At 32.0% G+C, this 25,554-nt stretch overlaps 1 protein-coding gene across 4 annotated transcripts in view; it reads left to right on the forward strand.

The window, feature by feature from the left end:
* The window catches only part of PDS5B (PDS5 cohesin associated factor B), a 151,325-nt gene that overhangs the window by 82,096 nt on the left and 43,675 nt on the right, over nucleotides 1-25,554 (forward strand). For all 4 annotated transcript variants that reach the window (XM_004680195.2, XM_012723326.1, XM_012723325.1 and 1 more), the window contains exons 12-19: nucleotides 919-1,070; nucleotides 2,480-2,593; nucleotides 6,866-6,947; nucleotides 10,813-10,861; nucleotides 13,069-13,208; nucleotides 14,531-14,646; nucleotides 18,879-18,984; nucleotides 21,044-21,204. In XM_004680195.2, the coding sequence (XP_004680252.1) occupies nucleotides 919-1,070; nucleotides 2,480-2,593; nucleotides 6,866-6,947; nucleotides 10,813-10,861; nucleotides 13,069-13,208; nucleotides 14,531-14,646; nucleotides 18,879-18,984; nucleotides 21,044-21,204 (920 nt within the window). The remainder of the gene's footprint in view (nucleotides 1-918; nucleotides 1,071-2,479; nucleotides 2,594-6,865; nucleotides 6,948-10,812; nucleotides 10,862-13,068; nucleotides 13,209-14,530; nucleotides 14,647-18,878; nucleotides 18,985-21,043; nucleotides 21,205-25,554) is intronic.

A 25,554-nucleotide genomic window follows, 5' to 3' on the forward strand; every position in this document is an offset into this window, starting at 1 on the left:
CGGTATTAGAATGTGCTTTATGTTTAAATTCTCCTTAAAGCAGCAGTTTGGGCAATAGAGATAAGCAGTTTGGGTAAGATACATTTTTACACACAAAATGAATTCTTATTTTGTGAGTAAGAGTAAGTCTTTTACAGAATCTTTATATCTCTCTCTCTGTGTACACACTATATATAGTGAATGTGAAGATAAAGGTTATTCTAAAACTCCTGTAACTAATTGAAAATTAAGTGTAGAATATTGCCATACATGATTGACTACAGAAGAAAATGAAATATGCAGATGTTTGAAGTTATTAACATTACTAGCCATTCTGACATAGGGTTGTATTTATATAAAATTAAAGAATAAATTCATTCAAAGATAATTATCAATTTTGTTACACAAATATTTTTTTTTTCAGAAATAGTTTCATATAGTCCTCTTATATTTAATTTTCAATTCCAGATATAAATGAACTACTGTGTGTTTTTACTCCCAACAATTGATAAAACCAGTGTCATAAATGCCTTTAATGTACTTGAATAAGTATTATCATTGGCATAGTGCAAGTATGCTTAAAATATAGACCACTTTATTTAATTAGCCTGTTTGCCCTCTAAAACTTGATAACATTTTTTCCTCACTAATTGAAAATGACAAAATGGAGATTGTGGTTAAATTTTTTTTGTTTGTTTGTTTTTAGAGGTCAGCGATGATGATGTTAAAACTTTACAATTCTTTATGTAGGATGATGTATCTCTATATAGTTGGTAAATTATAATTGGTTTTTCATATAGTAATTTAAATGTGATATCTGAGGTTTAATAAAAGTATAAAGCATAAAGTAAATTAAAAACTAGAAAACTGGGCTTACAAACTTACATCATGAAAGTGTTTTTAGAAAATATTAAGGAAACATTTTTGTTTTACTTTTAGTGGAGAGTACGCAAAGAAGCCATGATGGGACTTGCCCAAATTTATAAGAAATATGCTTTACAGTCAGCAGCTGGAAAAGATGCTGCAAAACAGATTTCATGGATCAAAGACAAATTGCTACACATATATTATCAAAATAGTATTGATGATCGGTAAGTTAAGGACACTATAGAAAATACACTTCTTGATTTTGAAGTTTTTAACTGTTGCTGATCTTTTGTTATAGCAGATTATTTTCTTTATAATTTAAAAAATCCTCCTCAGTTTCTACTCTTTAGTAAGGAGCTAGTTTCCTTCCCACCAAAAATCATAAATGAAGTAATACTGTGCATACAGCTTTAGGGATATTAAAGCCTATATACTTATTTTCAGGTACTATTTTTGAGTATGTATAATTTAAATTTTGTTTCATTAGGTAATTGTGTTATAAGTAAGGATCTCATTACTTTTTCATTGCAAATAAACCCGTTGGACAAAAGATATTTTAAATAAACATAATTCCTAATTCAAGGTTAAAATAGCACTAAAAATTTTTATAGAAACACATTATATGAGGGGCGTCCCTAGTGGTGTAGGGGTTAAATCTCAGTGCTATCACTGCTGTGGCCTGAGTTCCATCCCCATATAAGGCGCTAACCCACATATGGCCTAGCAGACCTCTCCCGTCTTGTCTGCTGCTCCCCTTAGCAGTGTGTTTCAGTAGATCTGCCTATTCTGCACCCTAGTCTATGGTGCATCCTCTAGCCCCACACACTGGCCTACACTACAGTTCTCCTATGCATAAATAAATAAAACCTTAAAATAAATTTTTTTTTCTATTCCAGGGTGAGGTTAGCTTTTATATGGATCCTAACCATGTAGTAGTTAATCACACCTGTAATTCTTGCTTGCTCTCTGAATGAATTTGACAAATTATTAGTGGGATTCAAATGATCTTGCCAACAGGTCAGAATGAGGAAACTAATAATGTATATAGGTCATTTTTACAATTTTAAGAGCTATAGGCACTAGAGTCTAAGTGCCTTAAGTTAACACTATTTAAGAAATTTAATATTATTTTTATAATATTGAAATTTTGAGACTGAGTATGTAACATCAGTATTTAGAGATTTGCATTATGATTTGACATTTTTTTTTTGGAGTTTTTCTTTCTGATGATTATTATGAAAACTCAGAAGAATCATACAATTTGTAGTTTTAATCTGTACATCTCTAGAATCTCTTACTTACAGGGCCTGGTTGTGATTTTTTTTCATTCTTTGTCATTCATATAAAGAAATTGGGTCCCACTCACACACAAACCACATACATGTACACACATGTATGTGTGTATGTGTACATGTGTGTATGTGTATATTTTAAAATCTTAGCTGGTAGGTTACTGTTTGCTGTACATCATCTAATCCTTTTTTTTAGGTTGGGGGACCTCTTACAAATCTTTAATTTGTAAACTTCATTTCTATTCAGAAATATCTTTTATATGTGTTTTGCAATTTTATATACAAATTTAATGCATACCTAGAAAAAAGTCAATACTGTATTTTTCTGTTCTTCTTTGTAGACTTCTTGTTGAACGAATCTTTGCTCAATACATGGTTCCCCACAATTTGGAAACTACAGAACGGATGAAGTGCTTATATTACTTGTATGCCACACTGGATTTAAATGCTGTGAAGTATGTTTCAAATGTCGAACTCTGTCTTTTCATCTTTTGCAGTATATTGGATTTTGGGAGGAAAAAACATACAACCTTATTTTTAAATGTTAACAATTTATGAAATGTAAACATTGTTTAAATGGTGAGACACAATAAAATATTTAGTTTTTTTTTTAAATATGCTAACAACACTAGAATAGCATTTTTTGTAAGAAATTAAAAACTGGAGCTGGTTAACTTGGAATCTTTAGAATTTGCTTTTTCTGTCTCCAAATTCTCATGTTGTTGTCAAGAAATATTGATGTATTTTTTTTTGTTTTGCTTTTTCTTCAAACCATTATAAAGGTCCATATTATGAAAATATTACCTTTTGCATTTTCACTTGATACTGATATGAATTATATTGTATAGGACAATAGGGCATAAGTTTTTGTATTTCATAGCTTCAACATAATATTATAGCATGGTATACTGGTGAGCACAAATATAATTTTATGACCATTCTTCCTTTGAAAAATATTTTGGGCACTTAAGTTGGGAACTGGCATTTTGGACATTGAAGATTATTATTAATTAAACCATGTTAAAGTTAGGAAACTGAAGTTTAGAGCTTGATTTGCCATTGGTTGTAGGATATGTACTTCCTTAGAATTCCAGCAAATGTAGTTATAACTATTGGAAATTAAATGTTCAGTGATTGAAAGTCTAAGAAGCTGTACATAATTTTTATCCATTCTTAATGGGACTTTTAGCTTGCTTCCCTGATGGAAATTACCGGTTTTGTTTGTTTTTAAATTGAAGTACCATTGCTTAGTAGCATTATATAAGTTTCAAGTGTGCATTATTGAAAATCATCTTGTGTCTATACTGCAGTAAGTTCACAAAAAATCCCCATGGAAATTATTATATTTGGTATTTATATTTTCTATAAAAATGTTAAGGAAAAGTTTCATAAAGGAGGAAATGTACATTTCTTGATTTCTGCTGTATTTCATGTTCAGGAGTATAGATTGTCTATTACTGCTTTTGTGCTATCATGGTGCAGTTGAGTAGTTCCAAAAGAGACCATGTTGCCCAGAAAGCTTAAAATATTTACTGTCTGGGCTATTATAGAGGAAAGCTTGCCAATGGTAGTAAAAGTGCCATTTTTGTTTTATACATGATGAATAAACCCCACAGAAGTTACTTCACTCATACAAATAATAAGAGACAAAGCCAGGATTTGAATTCAGTTTTACCTGATTCAAACTCATTTTCTCATTGCAGTAAAATTCAATGTTGCCATATTTAATTGACTTTAAAACATGATGTTTTCATGTGCTAATATATCTGAAATTATACTGTGCCATGCCTGGACACAGTAGGTGGGCCTCTAGGACTTTTCTACTGTTTACTAACAATTGTTCTGATTGGTTGGTGGTGTGCCTTTATGGTTTAAAAAAAAAAAAATGAATAACTGATAGACCCTATCAGAAAGTAACATATAAGGTAGTAGGTAAATAATGTGCATTAAAGTGTTTCATAAACTATAGGTCATATGTACATAGTAGAGCATTGAGTCACTGCTAAATTACAGGATTAAAATGGATAGCTTCCAAACCCACACAAATGAAGGAGAATTAAACTTTCATACCAAAAATGATAAAATAAAGTAAGAAAAATAATTATAAAAAGAAAACAAAACGTTAAACAGCAATCATGAAACTTTCATTGGTATCATTTATCACTTAAAAACAAGTATATTTTATTGATTTAAAAAGTAAAAATGCCAGTAGCAAGAGATAGATAACAAGTAATGTCACCAATTTAATTTGAAGTTAATTCCAATCTGTGGACCAGATGCTTCTACAAAAATGAGTGGTGAGTGAATGGATGTTTAAATTAAATACATAAGATATCCAGAAAATATTTCATAAGTGATTTTTTAAAATAAACTTTTGGCATTAGCTACCAACTATAACTCTAATTTATACTTTATACTTATCTGTGATTGTCTTCTCCAAATACCTATATTTTTTATTATGAAATAATGCACACACAGAGATCACATATATATGTGAGTTTCAAAGCACAGTTCTGTAATAAAAACATGAGTCTACCACCTAACTTGTGAGCTCTTTTCTTTTATGATCCTCTCTTACAGAGAAACCCCAAGCCTTACTTTATTATCATTTTCTTTAAAAAGTTAGTTTTATAATATGTGTGTATACATATATAGATGTGTGTATGTCTCCCTCCAAAATTTCTTTTTGCTTGTTTTAAAACTTCTATGAACATGGGAATAATTGTGGGCAAAGTCTTATGCTGCTTTCTCAACCCCTCCTCCCCCAACTCTATTATACCCCTGAAGTTTATCAACTCCGTATTTGTGAGTCATTCATTTTAATTGTGGTATAGAATTGCATTGTGTCTTATTATGTCACAATTTAGTTTCATTATTTTGATAATGAAAATTTGGAAAGAATGGAAATGTATGTTGTTTTATTGTCTCACTACTATAGCTAACAGTTAACTAATGCTGTTAACTAAATATACGTTGTATATTTTTCAGTTTAGTATACGCAAACTGTATACGAGTAAGTTTTTCTCATGGAAGGTTTGAAATCACAGATGTATAGTTAGATATAGAATTGCTTAACAAGCATATTTTCATATTATAAAAAAGTATCAAATTATTTCCCAACATAATTGTATTAATTTATACTTAATACAGTTCATCAATTTCTACATTTTCAGATACTATTAGACATTTTTTGTGAACCTTCACTTAAGTTTTTTTTTTGTCTTTCATTTTGCTGAATACTAATAATATCAATGTTTTTAATTAGTGTTTTAAAACTTCACCACAGTCCTCATTACTCTGTTGTAATACAGTTCACACTTCATTTATTTACATTACCCTCTTAACCTAGAAGTTATTTGGACTTGTGACCTCTAAATAATTTGAAAGTGCCTTAAAAATAGTTGCTTGGCAAATATGTTTGTGGTGAGAATATGTTTGGTAAGGATTCTTATTTACTGAAAGAGTGTTAGATTTTATTCTTTGTCTATGTTCTTTTGGGGAAGACAGAATACTTCTTAATATGTTAGATTTTTTTTTTAAATTTTTTAGTTTTGGATAAGCCCATAGCTTAACTGAGTGTCTTGATTATTAAAAGAAAGAATAGTGATAGACTTCACAACTGATCTTGGTGTGTATTTTCACTTCCCTAAGTTTCCAGGAGTAGCCATTAGTAAGAAGAGTAAGTTTTATTGTCAGAGATCTCTGTTGTGATATATTTTCTTTCATTGGACAGGCTCTCATCTAGACAGTTTTGTACTGCTTTGTTGAATGTGTGATTTTAGGAATAAAATCTTGGAAAAGAGGTTCTTTTCAATATTTTGACCATTTTCTGATGGTAATCCAGTGATAACTTTTTGAGTTGGCACAAACTTATTCATTGGTTAATGCAAACTAAGCTATGGGCTTAGTTCCCTAGTAAGGGAACTAGTTGTCTATTTAAAATGACAGCTAACGAGTTTTCACTTTTATTTATAGTGATAAAACTGAAATTCAGGCTAAGGAATGAATGGGTGTGTACGTTTCCTTTGTAATGTTATTTCCACTCCTATACTTTTTTCTTTTTTAAGAATAACTTTACAGGATAAAATGCTGCTTAATGTAATTTCATTAAAATAGTTCACAGGATGGTTCCTCTAAATATGTTATAGTAAAACTGTTAATAATGTATAGTGCTTAAATACCTGTCCAGTTTCATTTTAGATTTAAACTTCTGTCTGCAAACACTGTAACTATTAAGAGAACAGCAGAATATTTGTCATATAAAATAAATACATACAGCAAATAATTCTAGACTAGGTTAAAATGAAAATTAATAAAAGTACTGTTTCAGAATAGGTATCCCCAGTTTCTCAAGGTTATTTTTTGTTTTTGATTTCTCTTTGTCCTGCCTACTACAGTACCTTCCACCATCAGTTCTTTTAGCTTTTGTATCTCTCTGTTTAATTCCTATCTTTTAACCCACAAAATTATTCTAGTTAATGATAGATCCTTCCCTATTTTTATACAAAAAAAATCACCACCAACCCTTTCTTCTGATACAGTTATCAGATATAAATTTGTGATATCTGAGCCTGTCTTTTTATAATATCATCGGTTGGTTGGACTTGTGAATTTTACCTCATCTCTTAATTTCCTTTTGTCATTTGACCTAAAATTAATATAATCGGAATATTTTGTAATGATTTTTATCTTGTTTTGTTATTTAAATTTACGTTTGTGTTTTTCAGAGCATTGAATGAAATGTGGAAATGTCAAAATCTGCTCCGACATCAAGTAAAAGATTTGCTTGACTTAATTAAGCAACCCAAAGTAAGTAAAAGTAAATGAAGATTCTTTGATGCTGAGTTTAGCAAAATACATGTATTTTAGTGATTTTGTATCATTGTTAGGTGTTGAAACACCTGTTTCAGTATGGAATAGTTCTGACTAGAAACTTGTATCTCTAACTTTTAATACTAATTTACTGCAAAGAGTAAATTTACTTTATCTACAAAAGGTTTTAACGGAAAAAGAATGTTACTTTGTGATCAGCTATTAAGATTTTTGTTAAATAAAAAAATATGTGCTCCACTGAATACATAGAAAGTAGAATAAAATTACACCTTTATCTTGCAGACTGAACTGTGCTCATCATCCTATATGGTTAATGGTTAATATCTTGCTATTTTTAATGGTTAAATATCTTGTTATTTTTACTTAAAATTAATATGATATTTTAATATGTTAATTAATCTTCACAATGGTATTCATCTAAGTTGATGTTTTATTTTTGGATATTTAGAATGATTCTAAGGGTTTTCCCCCCACCTCTCCCTTTAAGAATGTTGTGTGGAAACTGTAAAAAGCATAATGCATGTTAAACCTAGTCATTTGAAATTGCACCCTGGGAAGACAGGTTAGGAGTTTTTTGTTTTTTTTTCAGTGTATAGTAGAAAACCTCACATACTTTACCTCCTGCCTAATAATACACCTCATGTTCATAGATAAAGGCCAATAGAACAGTACCCACCCTGATGGCACAATGGGTTGAAGCATAGCATTATGAAGCTATCTGTAGCCATCGCAACACAAGTTCAGTTTTGAACCAGGGATTGAGTTCATTCCCTGATCAGGGAGGTGACCCACATGATGTGGCAGACCTCCCCTGACTGCCTACTGCTCCCCTCACCAGTGTATTTCAGTATATCTGCCTGTTCTGCTTCCTACTCTGTCTCTAATGAATCCTCTCACCACCAACCCCCCGCCCCACACCTCTGGCCTGTACCCCAGTTCTGTATCCATAACTAAATAAATCTTAAAAAAAAAAAAAAAAGCCAGTACAACAGTGTCATTTTTATATAAAGGGAGAAAATTTTCAGTTTTTTTTACATAAATGTGACCATTTTCCCTATAAAAGAAAAATCAATGAGCTAGTAACACTGGTTATTTGAATGACTTATAGTGACCCTCTCACAGTTTTTTTAAACCTTCAAATCATGTTTGCCTAATTAAAACTGACTAGTATTTTTCTTTTATAAGCTGACAGTAACCTCTTTGGTTAGAGTTTTATTAGATGTCACTTAATCGTGTATGAATATATTAAACCTTCTTGAATAAATTTTCTTTTATAAAGTAAATGAATCAAAATTAATTTCAGTGCTTTTGTTATTTCAATACTTACTCTGCAGAGGGAGAATATTGGACAACCTGTTAAATTTTCATGTTTCAGCCAGTAAACATGTTTCAGTCAATGTTACAATGCAATAAATTAGCACTTTTCAAATAACAAGCTGTGGATTAAGGGCTTTTGTTTGCTACCTAGAACCTTATTTATTTCCTTCCTTTGGCAAAAGATGCACCAGTATAAATTGAAAATGTGAGACTTTTTTTTTTTTATTACAAAGTTTGTTTTTACATCATTTTGCACATTTTTTTTTCCATCTCGATTGTAATCCCCGCGGGTGTCCCATCACCAAATCACCCCTGTGCCACCACCATAGTCCCGTGCATTTCCCCCCCCCCGATTTTGATCCCATTCCCCACTCCACCCCCACAAAATGTCTCTGGTATATGGTTGTTCATTATTTTTGTTATTTTCTCGCCTGGTCCATTATACTCCTGCTATGAGTGAGACCATCCGGTATTTTTCTTTCTCTTTCTGGCTTATCTCACTCAGCATGATCTTTTCCAGCTTCAGCCAAGTTGCTGCAAAAGACATGTGTTTCTCTTTTTTGGTTGCTGAGTAATACTCCATTGTATATATGTACCACATCTTTTTAATCCAGTCATCTACTTTTGGGCATTTGGGCTGCTTCCATGTTTTTCCAATTGTAAATAAAGCAGCAATAAACATGGGGGTACAAATATCTTTTTCAATCAGTGTTTTTGTGTCTTTTGGGTAGATACCTAGAAGTGGGATTGCTGGGTCGTAGGGAAGCTCCATGTTTAGCAGTTTGAGGAAGCTCCAAACAGTTTTCCATAGTGGTTGTACTAGTTTGCATTCCCATCAGCACTGCAGGAGAGTTCCTTTTTCTCCACATCCTCGCCAACATTTGTTGTTGCTAGTTGTTTGAAGATGTGCCATTCTCACTGGGGTGAGGTGGTATCTCATTGTGGTTTTAATTTGCATCTCCCTTATTACGAGTGATGTTGAGCAGAAAATGTGAGACTTTTAAAAGATTTATTTATGCATGTAAGAACTGGAGTACAGGCCAGGGTATGGGGGAAAAGGGGATTCACCAGAAACAGAGAGGGGAGCAAAACAGATGGACCAACTGAAATACATTGCTGAGGGGAGCAGCACCAGGGACAGGAGAGACCTGCCATGCCATGTGGGTCCCCTCCCCGGCCTGGAATTGAACTCTGATGCAATGACTGCTGATAGCCTCACAGTGCTGCACTTTTAACTCCTTGAGCCCAACTGTACATCTTTTGTTGAACTGCATGAGGTGTGAGATTGTAATCAGTTATAACTTTGTTTTTGACTCTTAATATTCTTTTCAAATATATTTAATGGGACCCTTTTCTTTTTGTCTGTTGATGAAAACTTGAAAAGTTCATGTCTCTCCGGTTTAGTCCTACATGAAATTGTAAATATGACCTCAATTTAATTAGAATGTTTACTTTTTACTATGTAAATTTTTCTTTAAATTGTCCTAGTGTTGGTTTTTTTCTTTAAATTTCATAAAGTAATAACTGAATTATCTAAATTAAAGAGAATTTTCACTCATACATGCTGGGTTTGAAGAAGAAATAGAATAGAGGAGGTTAGTGCCTGAAATTGGAATTCTAGTTAGAGAACTGTTGCTTTTTATTAAGTAGTAATTATTTTACTTAATACTCACTTGCTATTGCTTAATATTAACCAAGAATTATAGTAGACATTATGGAGTTAAAGCTATAAAACTATTTAACGTTTTGGGTGTTTATAGTTCTTCCTGTTTTCTTATATTTCCTGTGTTACTTCATTATCAGTATAATTATTTGCCTTATTATTCAATTTGAGTGATACAGTTTTTATTCTTATTTAACTCAGCAAACAACCAATCTTAGAGATACCTTTTATAGGCATGACTTCTAGAGCCTATTAGTACAATGAGGTGGAGATGACATTTACTTAAAAAAAAAAAAAAAAACCAGAACACCTTGTTGCACCAAATATCTAGTACTCTTGCATCTTTTAAACATGTTAGTGACATCTTTTTAATTCTTTATTCAGTGTTTTCCCCAGAAGCTTCATGAGTATGCCTTACAATTTTCAGTCCAAAATTTTAAGAACACCTCAAGTCAGTCAGAACTGTATACTTACCAACTTTTTATATACCATAGTGATAAGACTCGAAAGCCAATATTTCCAGGATATTGTCTTCTTTTTGTAAACTTCAAGTCATGTCCAGTAAGAAATTATTTCTATTTTCTACAAGATTGGTGCTATACTTTTGTTTTTTGTTTTGTTTGTGTTTTGACTTGGAAGCTGACAAAATAGGATGAGGGAAGAGGGGATGAGGTGATGACTGTCAAGTGTGAGTTCACCACCTTTTATTCATTTTACATGGAGTTTAAACATAGTTAAGAAGGTGCATACCATAATGGGAGCAAGGACCTCAGTACTAGTAGGTTATACTTCACTGTTTGAGTAGAATAATGAACATTATTTTAGGAAATGTTAATTTTGTAATTTTTGTGTAATTTACAGACGGATGCCAGTGTCAAGGCCATATTTTCAAAAGTGATGGTTATTACAAGTAAGTTACTTCAAATATTATATATATAAGCGTATAGTTTACTTGAAACATTTCTTAAAGTTTTAGTCAGTTTTGTTTTAGACTATGATAATATAGGAAAAGATTAAGGTGTTTTGACAGACTTTTTTAGATAATAGCTTCAACTTTCCTTTTTTTACCCTCCTGATTTTCACTTACTCAAATTACAAGTTTACTGTTATAACTGAATCTGTGCTTTGGTGTTGCTTGTTAAAATGTGAACCTGTCTTAAGCAGAACCAGAATTAAGAATGAAGGATATAACTAAAAACTGTAGAATTATTTCTTAAAAAAAAAAATTCAAATAAAATGTTACATAGTTGCATTTTACATTAAATATAAAATAATTATATGGCACTTCTTTGTTTAGTACAGGGGTAGGAAAATGCAGCATTTTGCAGGGCATTTGTTACCTTTTCCTCCTTAGAGACCACTCTGTGTGTAGCATGTGTACAGAGGAAAATTCAGAAACACATGGAAGTCTGCTTCCATTCAGTTTACACGTGGTAGTAATGAAGTGCTCTTAGATAAATTTCTGAGATAGTAACAAATAAAAATATTCTAAGTGTTATATGAAAGTAAAGGCTAAGATATCAAAAGAAGAGTAACCTAGTTAACTGGGTTTTAGACTATAGGAATTTTAGCATAAACAGGATTTTAAAGTCACATCCTTTAGTTTTAGGCAATTGAAGCAAATAATTTTGTACTATTGCCTTTTTATAACTATTTCCTCAGAAGTTTGTCTGTGGACACTATCCCCTAAAGAAGATTATCCTCTTATATTCTATTTCCCCCCATATCCCTTTTTCTTTCAATAAGTATAGTATTTCTCAAATTTTGTTCTGAGGAATGTTAGTATTCTGCAGGTGTTAAACAAAAACAGGGTTCTAAGTAGCTTCATAGAATGCTGAATTTAAAGGATTTCCCCCCCACTCCTTAACCCCCCTTCTGCTCCCTTCCTTAACCCCTTTCCATTTCTACCTATGTTTATTTTCTCTCTCTCCCCATCCATGTCATTTGGTATATCTCTCTATTCATTTTGTTTCTTCAGTGGTCGACCTTATGTAATTTTTAATACTGTGCTACACATTTTCAAGGGCCTGTGAGGTGACATTACCTTAAATTAATTAGAAAATTGTACAGCAGTTGTTGTTGTTGTTTGTATTAATACAAGCATGGAAAGATAACACAGTCAAATGTTGATACTTAGGGGTAAAATATATTTACTAAATTCAGTGATCTAGCCAAAATTTAATGGAACTTTAGACTTGACAACTACATTTGCAATCTATGACTAATTACTGTTCATTATTTTATTATAATTTCTGTTACTAGAGTCTAGCTGCTGTAACAGTGACGAGTAAACAGATACTAGGATCAACATTTTATTAGGTTTTATAAGTGTTTTGATAAATGAACATTTTAGAGTAATATAAAAAACTTTGATTCTTTAAAGAGTCATCTTTCTCATGTAATTATGACATACTCAATAGTAGCATGTTCCACAGCATGTCTCAGTGCCAGGTGATATGCATGCATAAGTGAATTGTCTCTGGCGGTACAGTGGGTAAAAGCATAGCACTGCAAGCTAGCTGCAGCCATTTCAGTTTGGGTTCCAACCCCAGCCCTGGAGGTGATCCACATGGCACAGCAGACCTCTTCTGTCTCACCCACTGTTCCCCTCTGTATTGTACTGTGTCAGTCTGCCTGTTCTGTTCCCCACTCTGTCTCTGGAGAATCCTCTAACTGCCCCTTAACCTCTGGCCTATATGCCAGTTCTTGTATGCATAAATAAATAAATCATTTTTAAAAGCAATGTAATATAATTTATTAAGGTAAAACTTACTGATTGACCTCTTGTGAATTTCAAGAGAACAATGTATGCAAAGAGATCTAAGAGAGTAATAACTGGATAGTATTATCCAGTTTTTTTAATGCCCTTAAATATTTAGGGATTTACTTAGAAATAACCCATTTAATTTTTTTCCTGAACTGTTGTTCCTTCACTGTGATCCTATTTTATATTTCTAGAAATCAGTTTGAATGTTGAAGTTACTTCACAATTTATCTCATTAAACTAAGCTGAAATTGTGAGTTAGAATTGTTATTCAGTCATAAAAAGGATGAAAAATGTTGATTTTTAAAATTATTTTAAGAAATTACTAAAATTGTATTTTAATTGAATTTAAGGAAATTTGCCAGATCCTGGTAAGGCTCAGGATTTCATGAAGAAATTCACACAGGTGTTAGAAGATGATGAGAAAATAAGAAAACAGTTAGAAGTACTTGTTAGTCCAACATGCTCCTGCAAGCAGGCTGAAGGTTGTGTGGTAAGGAGAGAAATTTTGAAAAGCTAATGTTTGAAGAAATCTCCTGATTTTTTTTTGGCCCCCCTTTACAAAAGTAATTTATATTCCTGTACAATTTAGAAAATATAAAAAAGATAACTATATTTTATATTTTATATGTATATGAAGAATAATGTGTAAACTACAGGGGATAATTTCATTATATATATATGAAAAATAATATGTAAACTATAGGGGATAATTTTGTTACTACTATGGTGTAAATCCTTTTGAAATCATATTATATGCCATATAGCTTTGTATGCTTTACCTAGTCTTTTACAATATTATATCTAATTTTATAGTATTGTTTAAAATAACATATCATTGCATATATGTAATACAGTTTACTAAATAATTCACATGTTATACATTTAGCTTTTCCCCCAGTTTTTGATTAATGTATCATTAATATCTTTATACAATAATAATTTTTCCCTGTCTTGATTATTTTTTTAGGTTAAATTCAATATTGGTATTATTGTTGGAAAATGGAAAACCCAAACAAAAACAATTCATTTGATAGGATATTTATTTCTTGGTTGCTAGTCATCTGTCAGTTTTTGTCCTTGGACATATTAACTTTTCATATTTCTTCTGTAAATTGTGTGGTTATAATTTCTGCCAATTTTGGGAGGTGATATTTGTCTCTTACTGATTTGTTAGTTGTTGTGAACGGTTTTCTTTCAGTTGCAGTAGCCTTTTTATTTTATGGTACTTTTATACTCCATAGTTTCTGCTTATGTCTAGCTAAGTCTATCAGAATTCTCCTCAAGGTTTTGTCTTCTGCCAGGACTTTTATCTGCCTATGCAATCTATTTCATTGCAAATCTCAATGATAGTATTTACCAATGTCAGTATTTTAAAATCTTTTGCCAATAATATTGCAAGGGGCTCTTATAAAAATTGACTGTATCCCAGTTGAATATGTAAAAATCTTCCGTTGAAGTTCAGTAATCTTTAGTTTGATCAAGCATCCCTGATAATTTTGCTTCCTGAATTTTGTGCATCTAGTGAGCTATCGTTTTATTCTTTTGTATTTTTTTTTTAATCCTCTTGGAACAGGGTGGTATAAGGTATGAGGTAGGGATCTAGATCTGTTTTTATTCTAAATGTATTCAATTATTTCAGTACATTGAGTTATCTTTTGCCTACTTATCTGAAGTATTACCCTTCTAGTATGTTAAATTTGTCATCTGGTATATTTTCAGGTTTTATTTGACTCCTGTTGATTTAGTTTAGGAACAAGACTACATTTTTATTGTGATAAATTTTTGTAATATTTTTCAAAATTTGAATTACAGCGTGAAATAACTAAGAAGTTGGGTAACCCCAAACAACCTACAAATCCTTTCCTGGAAATGATCAAGTTTCTCTTGGAGAGAATAGCACCTGTGCACATAGATACAGAATCTATCAGGTATTTGTATATAAAAGTATTATATTTTTATTAATGTTCATACATTCATACTTTAATTGGTCACTATTGAATGTCTAATATGTATAGGTAGTAGATACTATCTAAGACACTCATCTATATGTGTATGTGTGGTGGGAGGAGGGTTTGTTGTTGTTTAAGTATTGCTTCAATTTGGGTGAGAAACTGTCAGTATAATCCTAGTTTTTAATCTTACCAATAAACCAAAAATTCACATTTTTGGTTAGTTTGCACTGGTTAGCTAATACAAACAAATTATAGTTATGCCTTCAGATAAAGCAAACAAATATGTTGTACAGCAACAATCTGTTGCATTTTCACACATTTGAGAACTGAAAATTTTATAAACCCAACTATCATTTGAAATTCAACTTTTATATCACCTGACTTCTTAGACAATATCTGTATACTCCCTTTTGTGAAACTGAGAATAAGATTTTTTTTTAAGCTTTATTAAAATGTCTTAACTGTTAGAAAAAATAGCTTGTAAAATATATAGTAGATGAATTCACTAACCACCACTGGTCTCTTTCAGAGGTGTATTGGAATCCAAAATGAGTATTACTCATGCATATCTTAGGGGCTTTTGGCAGTTGATCCACAGAGTAGGTAGGACCCGCTGTGAATACCTGTTAGTCACTTTGGACTTGTCTTGTATCAGTTTTCATTTGAGGGATTCTATGATTTGAGAAACAAGAAAACAAAATTAAAAACCTTATACTAGTCTAAAGAAGAATCTAAATCAAATAGAAATTCACTAATTAATCCCATGCTTTCTTTGTTGAAGGCAATACATTCAATAGTAGCCAACCACACTTTGTTTCATCAACATTTCTAGTAATTAAATAAAGGAAGTTTTATTAGGCAATTATAATTTCATAAAGTTAATGTGTAAATAGAGTTCAGGGAACTGAAACAGGATTTCTTTGAGTAGTATTTGATCTAAGAGGAAAAATGGGTAACAGTATTTCTGTAGAGTTGGGAGTGGAAATCCTAGCATTGGAATTATTCTAAGCCAAGCTATCTGGAAACGAAAAAATAGAAAAGAACAATAGAAAATAAGTGACATGTAAGTTATAGTATGGACAGGTGTAAAAGTAGTTGGATGAGATTGTGTGAAAAGCCTTTAAGATCTGTTTTTTTTTTTTTTTTTTTTGTTGAGAACCATGGATGATGGTTAGGATCATAGATAGGAAGAAGTAGAAGAGTTAGGATCATATCATCATTGGAAGAAGAAGAAGAGAACAAAGAAAGAAGTAGAAGACTGTTGAAGTGTTGTTACTATCTGAATGGGTTAATAGAATGGAAAGAAAAGAGCACATATGAGGAAAGTTTTAAAAGAACAGCCTATAATGTATGTCACTTTACTGGAAAAGTGGAATAAAGAGGGATCTGAAGTATAAAGGCTCCTGTCCAAACAATAGGGAGAATAATAATGGCTTAAAAATAATCAAAAGGGCTGATTATGAAGGAAATAAAAATTGTGCTTTTTATTTGTACAAAATAAACAATTTTTTGAAAAGTCCAATTAAGTTTAATAAAAAGCTGTGAGAAGTACCACAAGTAAAAAATTGTTTAGAAAGAAATACAAAGATAAAAATGTGATGAACAGAACCTTGGAATTTTTATTTTCAGTAGAAAAATTATATAAATGTAAATGTAGGACTTTTAAGAGATAATGCATACTATGGATAGAGGACCTAAATTGGCCAATGAGTCAGGCATAGTGATAAGAGAATGTCCCCCCCCAAAAAATAATAATAATAGTAAAAGGTAGTCACTGTTAGTGTTCTACTATGCTTCAGATGACTTTAACTCATTTGCTTCTCAGTTTTGAGACAGGAATTATTCCCATTTTATTGATAAGGAGCAGTGATTTTATACAGATTTTGAGTGACTTTTCTATTGCTGGGAAGTGACAATTAGCATTTAAATCAGTAAATCTGCCTTCAGAGCCCTCTTTGTTAACTAATGCACTGTATCATAGTCTTACTCAAAGCTTCCAGTCTTTAATATTCAGTGAGTAGCCAATTTCTGGTCATGGCTGTTACTTTTCAGTTTTGGCAATATTCTAGGTGAATGATGGTAGTTTGTTTTATAAAAACATATCATTACTAATAAAGTTGAGCATTTTTTCCTCCCTTGTATTTCTGTGCTAAATGCACTTTTTTATTTTACTAAGAGGGCCTTGGAGGAATTTTCTTCTCATTGATTATAAGATAGCTAACTTAGTTCAATTACCTTTTAAATTTGTGCTTGGCATCAATAAATACTAAATTATATAATTAAATCTGTCAGTTATTTCCTTTATGAGTTCTTTCTACCATTGGTATTAGGCTTATGTGGTTGGTTGTTGCATTAAAATCTTCAATTGATCTGTAATTTATTTTAGTGTAAGTTATAAACAGTTCCATCTTTTTAGTGAAGCATGTGAAAATTATATCAACTCCTTTATTGAAAAATTGATTCCTTATTTGATTTGACATGTTCCCCTGTCACAGTATGTATTTTTATATGACTTGAACTCTTACTGGATTTTGATTTGGTCCCTTTGTCTATTGAGGTTTTTGTGATATATTTTACCTCTTTCAGAAGCTACTTACGTTTCTATTCCTCGAAAATTTATGTTGAGCCTTTTTTTAAATAAGCCATGGAATGCATTTCATTGTTATGTCTTACACATAGCTTTGTGTTCCCTTCACCATTTATAGATTTTTTTGGAAACCACCATTTGTATATTACTGTGTATACATCCTATAAAAATGCTTGCCTTGCTTTATTCAAGTCTGTTCTTATAATTTTAGAATTTGTATACAATTTCTTTGAACTAAAACATTTTAGTCCTATTTTCTGTATTTTGACATGATTGATATTAAATTTTCCCCTCTCTGTATTTTTTTAATAGCTTTGGTGAATACAGAAATACACTATTTATGTTTGTTTTGTTGATGTTAACTCATTGAACTCTTATTTTAAAATAATTGTTTTTGTCTGGTTTACCAGCTTAATAATTTTTAAAATATTTTATAACCCTGTTTCTTATTCTGTTGTTAGCTTTGTGTACCTCCTCAGAAATCTGACTTCCCTGACAGAGGACTTTGCTTTTTTGTTTTGGTCTTGTTCATTGTCCTTACTGCTTCCTTGCTGCCTTTTAAATATATATTTACTTATTTTGACCTTCTCTCATTTAACTGGGAGTTCCATGCTTTTAATTGTGGAAGAAAAAAAATGAGTTTATTTTGGACATGCTGTATTTTTTATGCCTGTAGTACATGTAAGTGGAAAAAAAAAAACCCAATGTAGATCTGCTGGAAGAGGATACTTTCAGATTTATATTTGGGATATTTGAAGCTATGAAAAGACATTAGTCAGGGAAAATAGGCAGAAAAGGAGAGAAAAACCTTAGATATCAACTGTTATGGGGATAATAAATTTAAGAGGACTCTGCAAGATTGAAACATACATTTGACTCCTAGGCTAGCCTTAAATTTTGAATCGATGCTATTTTTATAAAAACAAAAATCTAATTACTATCTTAAGGGACACTGAATAATTGAATGCTTTTCTATTTTGGTATAGATTATGTCTGTGACTTAGTGTAAAAAAATAAATGCCTATTTGTATGTATGATTATTTTGGATAATTGACAGTGCTTTCTAAGTGTTTATTTGAAAATTACCAATCTTGTTATTATGAGAAAACTTCAAAATGCTGTTTCATTTTTGATCATATACTCTAGTGAGATAATTGCCTAGCTATACTTTACGTTTTAGAAACACATCTGTGCATTTCTGGCCCTTAGAGCAATACCTGACACACAGTAATAATTTGGTAAATGGCTTGAAAGTGCCTAATTTTGTCATTTATCCTTTATTTCAATATACATTGTTTTTCTTCCTGCAGCAGCAATAAATTTTCATGTGTTTGGGCCTGAAGTTTCCATGGAAGATAAAAGAATAAAAGTATAGGTAGCTTTAATACATAACAAATCAAATAACATTTGGTTTCATTTGAATGGACAAGGGAAAATACAATTTTTGGAAAGAATTATCTCAAACTGTTAATAGATTTTGATTTATAATAATATTTAAGGAGCAATTATGTCAAATTTGTATATGATCTGGATATAGTTGCCATATGAAATATTAGGATTGTATTTCTTAAGCATTGTTAATAAAGTCGCTCAAAAACAATTTCATTTTGTCATACTTTAGTGCTCTTATTAAGCAAGTGAACAAATCAATAGATGGAACAGCAGATGATGAAGATGAAGGTGTTCCAACTGATCAAGCCATCAGGGCAGGTCTTGAACTGCTTAAGGTAAATAGTAAACCTATATAATGTATATTTTTTATTCTTCAAGTTTGCTTATTTAATTTATATAGCCTGAAAGTAAATTTTTCTCAATTATTTTAGGTAATTTAGAAATTGAGTATTCTAAACAGAAGCTGAATATTTTGAGGTTCTAATAACATAATTTACTACATACATATGATAGTGTCTTATTTCCCTTTACTCTTTAGAGAAGTGTAGATTGAAGTTTCATACAGTTAAGATTGAACTGAATATGCAATTTTGTGTGTATGCAGTTTTCTCTGTTTTAAGACAGTGTTCTTAAAAGTGTCAAGAAATACCTAATTATTAGCTGTCATTTATTGGATGTATGTTTTGGGCAAAATGTTCCACTTTCTTATCTGCAATGGAGATAGTAGTACTTCTAGGAGACTAAATTATCATGTGTCTAGATTTTGTAGCACAGTGTATGGCTCAGTAAAAATAATATTTTTTAAAGTGGTGATTTGTTCATCTTTGGGGTATTCTAATTTCTAACTTATTTTCATATTGTTGGATATTTCTGTTTTTCTAATCTTACTCTTTTTAATCACTAGTAAGGTAAATATGTATAAGATGTATTGCTAATGTACTTTTTTGGTGAATACTAAAAGGGCATTACTGGGGTAAAGAGTGATTGCTTTCAAAATTTTTAAATATGATCACTATGTGTATGATCAAATTCTTTTAGAGAGAAACTACACATATAATTATATTAATAGTCTCCCTATCTTCACAGACAGGGAACATTGTAAGTTTTAAGAGATTTGTCAATATGACAAGCAAAAATATGTTTTAACTTGCATAATTATTGCTTTCTATAGTATATATTTCATTTATATAAGGTAGGACATATTATATATGAGTTATGAAGTCTAAGAATAAAATGAATACTCATGAAAAGTAAATAGAAGTCAGCTCAAATAACATGTTGACAATATTGCTGAAGTTTCGGAATGGTTCCTCCCTTCCTCTAATTTTCCTGAATTTTGGGTTTGTTATTCTCTTAGTATTCTTGATAATTTGTCAGGTTCCTTATATCTGTATTTCTTACTAATGTTGCCCCCCTTGTTACTGAATCTTGTAAATTGGGCATTATACATAATATATTTTTCTACTACTTGCCTTTTTTATTTTCCAAACTTGAGTCAACCTGTTTTACATTTAAAATCCTATTATGTTCAGAGGGTTTTTATTGTTTTTGATTTTTAAATCTGAAACACAATTTGAAATTTATTGTGAACGTGTATATTATAGGGAAAGGTCTACTTTCATTTTTCTCCGTGTAGCAAACAATTTTATCAGAACAGTTTTAAAAATCTTGTCTGTTCTCATTTACTGTATGTTTCCTCTTTAAGATGTTATAGTCTATATAATTTAAGTTCTTAATATGTTGGAATCTTTTTATTGCTTTACGTTTACTGTTTTAAGATTCTTGTGACATTGCCATATTGACTTCCTGTAACTTTTATAAACAAATTATTGAGGCAATATTGGTTTATATCATTGTGAATATATTTTGGGGGGTGAAGTCATACCTCTTCAGATATAAATTACCTACATCATGCCCACCACCAAAGCATTAGTAACCTCCACCATAGTTCATTGGGCCATCTCCCCTCTTTCTGCCCACCCCCATGTTGTTTATTGTAATTTTATAAAATCTTTTACCAGCTGGTGTTTTATTCTCTTCCCTCGATTTTTTTTCCAAAAATGTCATTTGCTAATCTCCTTTAACCACATTCCCACCCTCACAACAAACCCAAACACTAACAAAAATCCAAATTATTTGAGTAGAATTATAGAATTATACTGGCATGTAATTTAATTTAGGAATTTTTTTAGATTGTGCAGTCTTCCTACATAAGACATTCCAGTTATATATTTGATTAAGTTTAAAATTTATGTATAGTGCTCTCATTTACTTGTTAACATAATTATTTTTGTATTGACTTGGATTTGTAGTTTTTCGAATATATAGTATCTTTGATGTATGTTAAAAAGGTCAAGAGGGTTTACAAATCATTTTTATGACTCTGTTCTGTAGGTACTCTCATTTACACATCCCATCTCATTTCATTCTGCTGAAACATTTGAATCTCTCCTGGCTTGTCTAAAAATGGATGATGAGAAAGTAGCAGAGGCTGCACTCCAAATTTTCAAAAATACAGGAAGCAAAATTGAAGAGGATTTTCCCCATATTAGATCGTGAGTTGATTTTATTCTAATATTCCAGAAAAATAGAAGAAATAATGGACTGTTCCTTGGTTTATAAGAATCTTTTAAGTTCTTAGGAGTATTGAGGTTTTCTTACCTATATTGTTTTTTTTTAGATTGTTGTTCTTTGGTGAGAATATTGATTGTTGATTGTGTAAGGTTAGTGAAAATGTGGGGTGGACGTATTTTTCTAAATTATTAATTTTGTTAATTGATTTTGGTAAAAATCAAATTTATAGTGAAATGGTTCAGTGGTATTCAGTGGCATAGAAAAAACAATTCATGTGAAATTAAGGTCCACTGAGAAATTGTAAAGGAACTTCTATATTACCATTCATAGCACACTTTACTTTTCTTTGTGCTAAAGGGTATTGCATTGGAAATTTTCATAAACATTGCTCTACTTGGCACAGAGAAGCAGGAAACATAGAATATCTTTTTTTTTTTTTAAAGATTTATTTATTTGTACATACAGAACTGGGGTACAGGCCAGAAGCTCAGGGGCGGCGAGAGCCTTCACCAGAGACAGAGTGGGGAACAGAACAGGCAGATCGACGAAGTACGCTGCTGAGGGGAGCAGCGGGCGGGTCAGGAGAGGTCTGCCATGCCATGTGGTCACCTCCGGGGCAGGCGGGAATCGAACTCATGCGGAAGCGGCTTTAGATTCTCAGTGCTGTGCTTTAACCCGCTGCGCCACCAGGGAGGGCCCATAGAATATCTTCTTAATGGCAATCTTTTTGTTTATTTGTTTTGGTATATTTTAGCATTTCCTAGAATTGGAAATTGACCTGTTTTATTGTGGGTGATTATTTTTCAAGATTCTAAAGTAGCTCAAAAGTCAAAGCAGTCTTAACTCTTTATGGATCCATGTTTACTTTTCTTTTCTTCCTGTTCTGGAGAGAGTATCAGATAGAGTAGTGGATATTGGTGGTTGATTTCATCTCTGATTCATTACTTCTGGCTTTTAGTCACTGGTCTAGTAAGATATCACTGGGTAGAATGCTTCTCTTCAGGTTGCAGAATTGCCTATGCCCTTTTCCTCAAGAAGAGATTATGAACAAAACTAGCAGTTAGAATCAGGTGTACTTTGTGTTATTTCTGTTCATGTAAACTTAATTCTGCAAACTATTGACGCATAGGACAAAGACAACATTTAGATGATAATTGAAATATTTCAGAATTTTGTAGCATTATTTTTATAGGTAGGAGTAAGGAACTTTAATTTTTAAGGGAGTCCAAAACATAAATTTCCTTTTAGATTTTACTGTGAATTTCCTGTCCAGTGGAGCTACACACACGTGCACACACACACACGCACACATGCTCTCTCTCACTGACTGCCCCTTTCACACACACATGCTGTCTCTCACTGACTGCCCATTATATTATCTCATTTAAACCCTTTGCAATTCAGTAAAGATTAGTACTTATTTTAGTCTTCATATGGAGAATATCTAATCTTCATTGATATAAATGGTTTTTGATCATAGAACTAGCAAGTAACTGAAGATTTTAATTTAAGCCTGTTTGTCTCCAATGGCTATGGTATTTTGTGATATTTTATTGATTATGGCTTACTTTATAATTTGAACTTTGAACAGCTTTAATTTGATTTATTCACTGGAGGTGTTTTTTTTTTTTAAATTCTGGACTGTCTTGTACCGTTTTTATGGATATATATATATATATATTATATATATATATATATTTTAAGTTTTATTTTTTTATGCATACAGAACTGGGGCACATGCCAGAGGTGCAGGGGCGGCGAGAGGACCCAACCAGAGACAGAGTGGGGAGCAGAACAGACTGACGAAGCACACTGCTGAGGGGAGCATTGGGCGGGTCAGGAGAGGTCTGCCACACCATGTGGTCACCTCTGGGGGGTGGGGATCGAGCTCATGCTGAAGTGGCCTCAGCTTCTCAGTGCTGCATTTCAACCCACTGTGCCACCAGGGAGGGCCCTATCCTTTATATTTTAAAGAAACATTGTTTGACTATGGTGATGGCACACGGGTGATTTGGTGATGGGAAGCCCACGGGGATTACAATTGAGATAAAAACAAAAAAGTGTACAAAATGATGTAAAAATAAACTTATATTATTAAAAAAAAAGAAACTGATATATTTATAGGAGAACTACAAGAGCAAAGTTGAAAGGTGGGCATTTTAGAGCATGCTAGGGCATTTTAATATGCTGCTTTAATATGGAACTGAAATACTTAAAATTATGTGATTTTTATACTGAGTATGTTTCGTATGTTCCTCATGAGGAGAATTATCTCAACTGATACTGAATACCTGCTGTATGTACACACTGTTCTCAGTGAAGTAACTCGTAATACATGTCTTCTAGGAGATAAAATATGTATGCAGATTATGTGGTTTAAATATTAAATTGGGTGAATGATTTTTAGGAGAAATGATAAGAGTTAAGCGAATGTTAATCTTCCCTTGAATTCATCAAAGTATTAAAAAGAGCAAAAAGAAAAAAATATTATCTACGTAGATACTATCAAAAACTGGACAGAATTTGTACTAGGTAAGCCATTTAGACTGAATTGAGTGAATGTGAGAATATTGACAGTTGTTAACCATAATCCCAAATCAGGTATGGAAGGGAATGTATAGTGTTTGATTGTTTAATAGTTTAGAAGGAATAGATTGTGATTAAGGCAGACTTATTTACAAAGATGAAAAATTTCAAGGAGAGACTTTGTGGTCATGTCATTTTTTCTTTGGGCTAACCTATTTTCCTTAACAGGAGGAGCAAAACTTAGTAAGGCTTAGAGCAAAGTTATGAAGCAAATGTTTTCTTACCCACCTCACAGGAACAGAAAAAGTTATGTGCTAAGTCTCTAACAAAAATGATAGTAATTATGGGTTCCATTATAACTAGGCCTGTGTTTGAGGAGTCCAACTCTCTCCCGGTAGGCAAATGTGGTCAAACTGAGAGTTCCTTCATATATCAGGTATAACCATTGTTGAAGTGGAGCTGACTCTTTTTTGGGAAGGTTTCACTGACTTAGAGATTTCACAGAGGCAAAAAATTTATTACCATTAGTTTCTTTCCTACATATCAACTTAGCCAACCACAAATAGCTTGAGTTGGAAGCTTTGATGTTTATTTTTAAACAGAAATGCTCACTGTTCAGTCATCAGGGAGACACAGCCTGCATTTTTGTTTAAATGGCAGGATCAGAGAGAACCAAAAAGATGAATTAACAAGATACAAACTAACAAACAAGAACCCTATCAAATATTTTGACACTCCAAAGGGTAGCTGATAAACACTATTTGGAAGAATTGAGTTTTTCTAGGGAAAAAGGTTTTAGACAGTTACTAAGTTGCTAAGAAAGTTAAGCTGACCTCTGCAGGGTGGAAAAATAAGATAAAATATAAAATGGATAGTGACAGAACCATAGATAAAGAAGAGTAGAAATATATTTGCATAATGGAATATTGCAGCGTAAACAATATAGAAAATGTAATCAGTAAGCTAGAAATTGAACTTGGGGACATGGCATAAATATGGAGAAAATGGGCAAAGAATCAGTTAAACAGAATAAATTGCATAAAGTGGTAAGTCAGTTACTGTTTTCTCTGGAGAAGTCAATTGAAAAATGGAAAAGGGAAATATATATATGTTAAAGATTTATTTTATTTATTTATGCTTACAAGAGCCAGAGTATAGGCCAGAGTTTGTAAGGGGTTGAGCAGATGCACCAGAAACAGAATGGGTATAAGAATAGGCAGATACACAGAAATACGCTGCTAAGGGGAATAGCTGGCGAGACAGGAGAGATCTGCAGTGCCATGTGGGTCATCTCCCTGACCAGAGATCTAACTTATGCTGCAGTGACTGCCATAGCTAAAACTTAACCAGGGATACCCAAAGAGGAAATATTTTTAAAATAAAAATAGTAAAATTCTTTAAGAAGGGTGAAAAACTGAATCTGGGGATCAAGATTGTTAGAAAAATATTCTGATACAGTTTGTTGAATTTTCAGGGATTATAAAATTGCTTTTACAAACATCAAGGGGGTAACATCAAGTGCTTTTATAAACATCAAGGTAGGCCATGTGCAACAGAAATGTAACAGGACTGACATTTCTTTTCAACTACACAATTTTTTTTTTTTTACAAAAGTTTATTTTTACATCATTTTGTACATTTTTTCCCCCCATCTCGATTGTAATCCCCGCAGGTTTCCCATCACCAAATCACCCTTGTGCCACCACCATAATCCCGTGCATTTCTCTCCCCCCTCCCCCCCGTTTTTGATCCCCTTCCCCACTCCACCCCCACAGAATGTCTCTGGTATATGGTTGTTCATTATT

This window comes from Condylura cristata, unplaced genomic scaffold (genome assembly GCF_000260355.1).
Source record: "Condylura cristata isolate star-nosed mole 26May11 unplaced genomic scaffold, ConCri1.0 scaffold00010, whole genome shotgun sequence".
In the NCBI taxonomy this organism is placed as follows: Eukaryota; Metazoa; Chordata; class Mammalia; order Eulipotyphla; family Talpidae; genus Condylura; species Condylura cristata.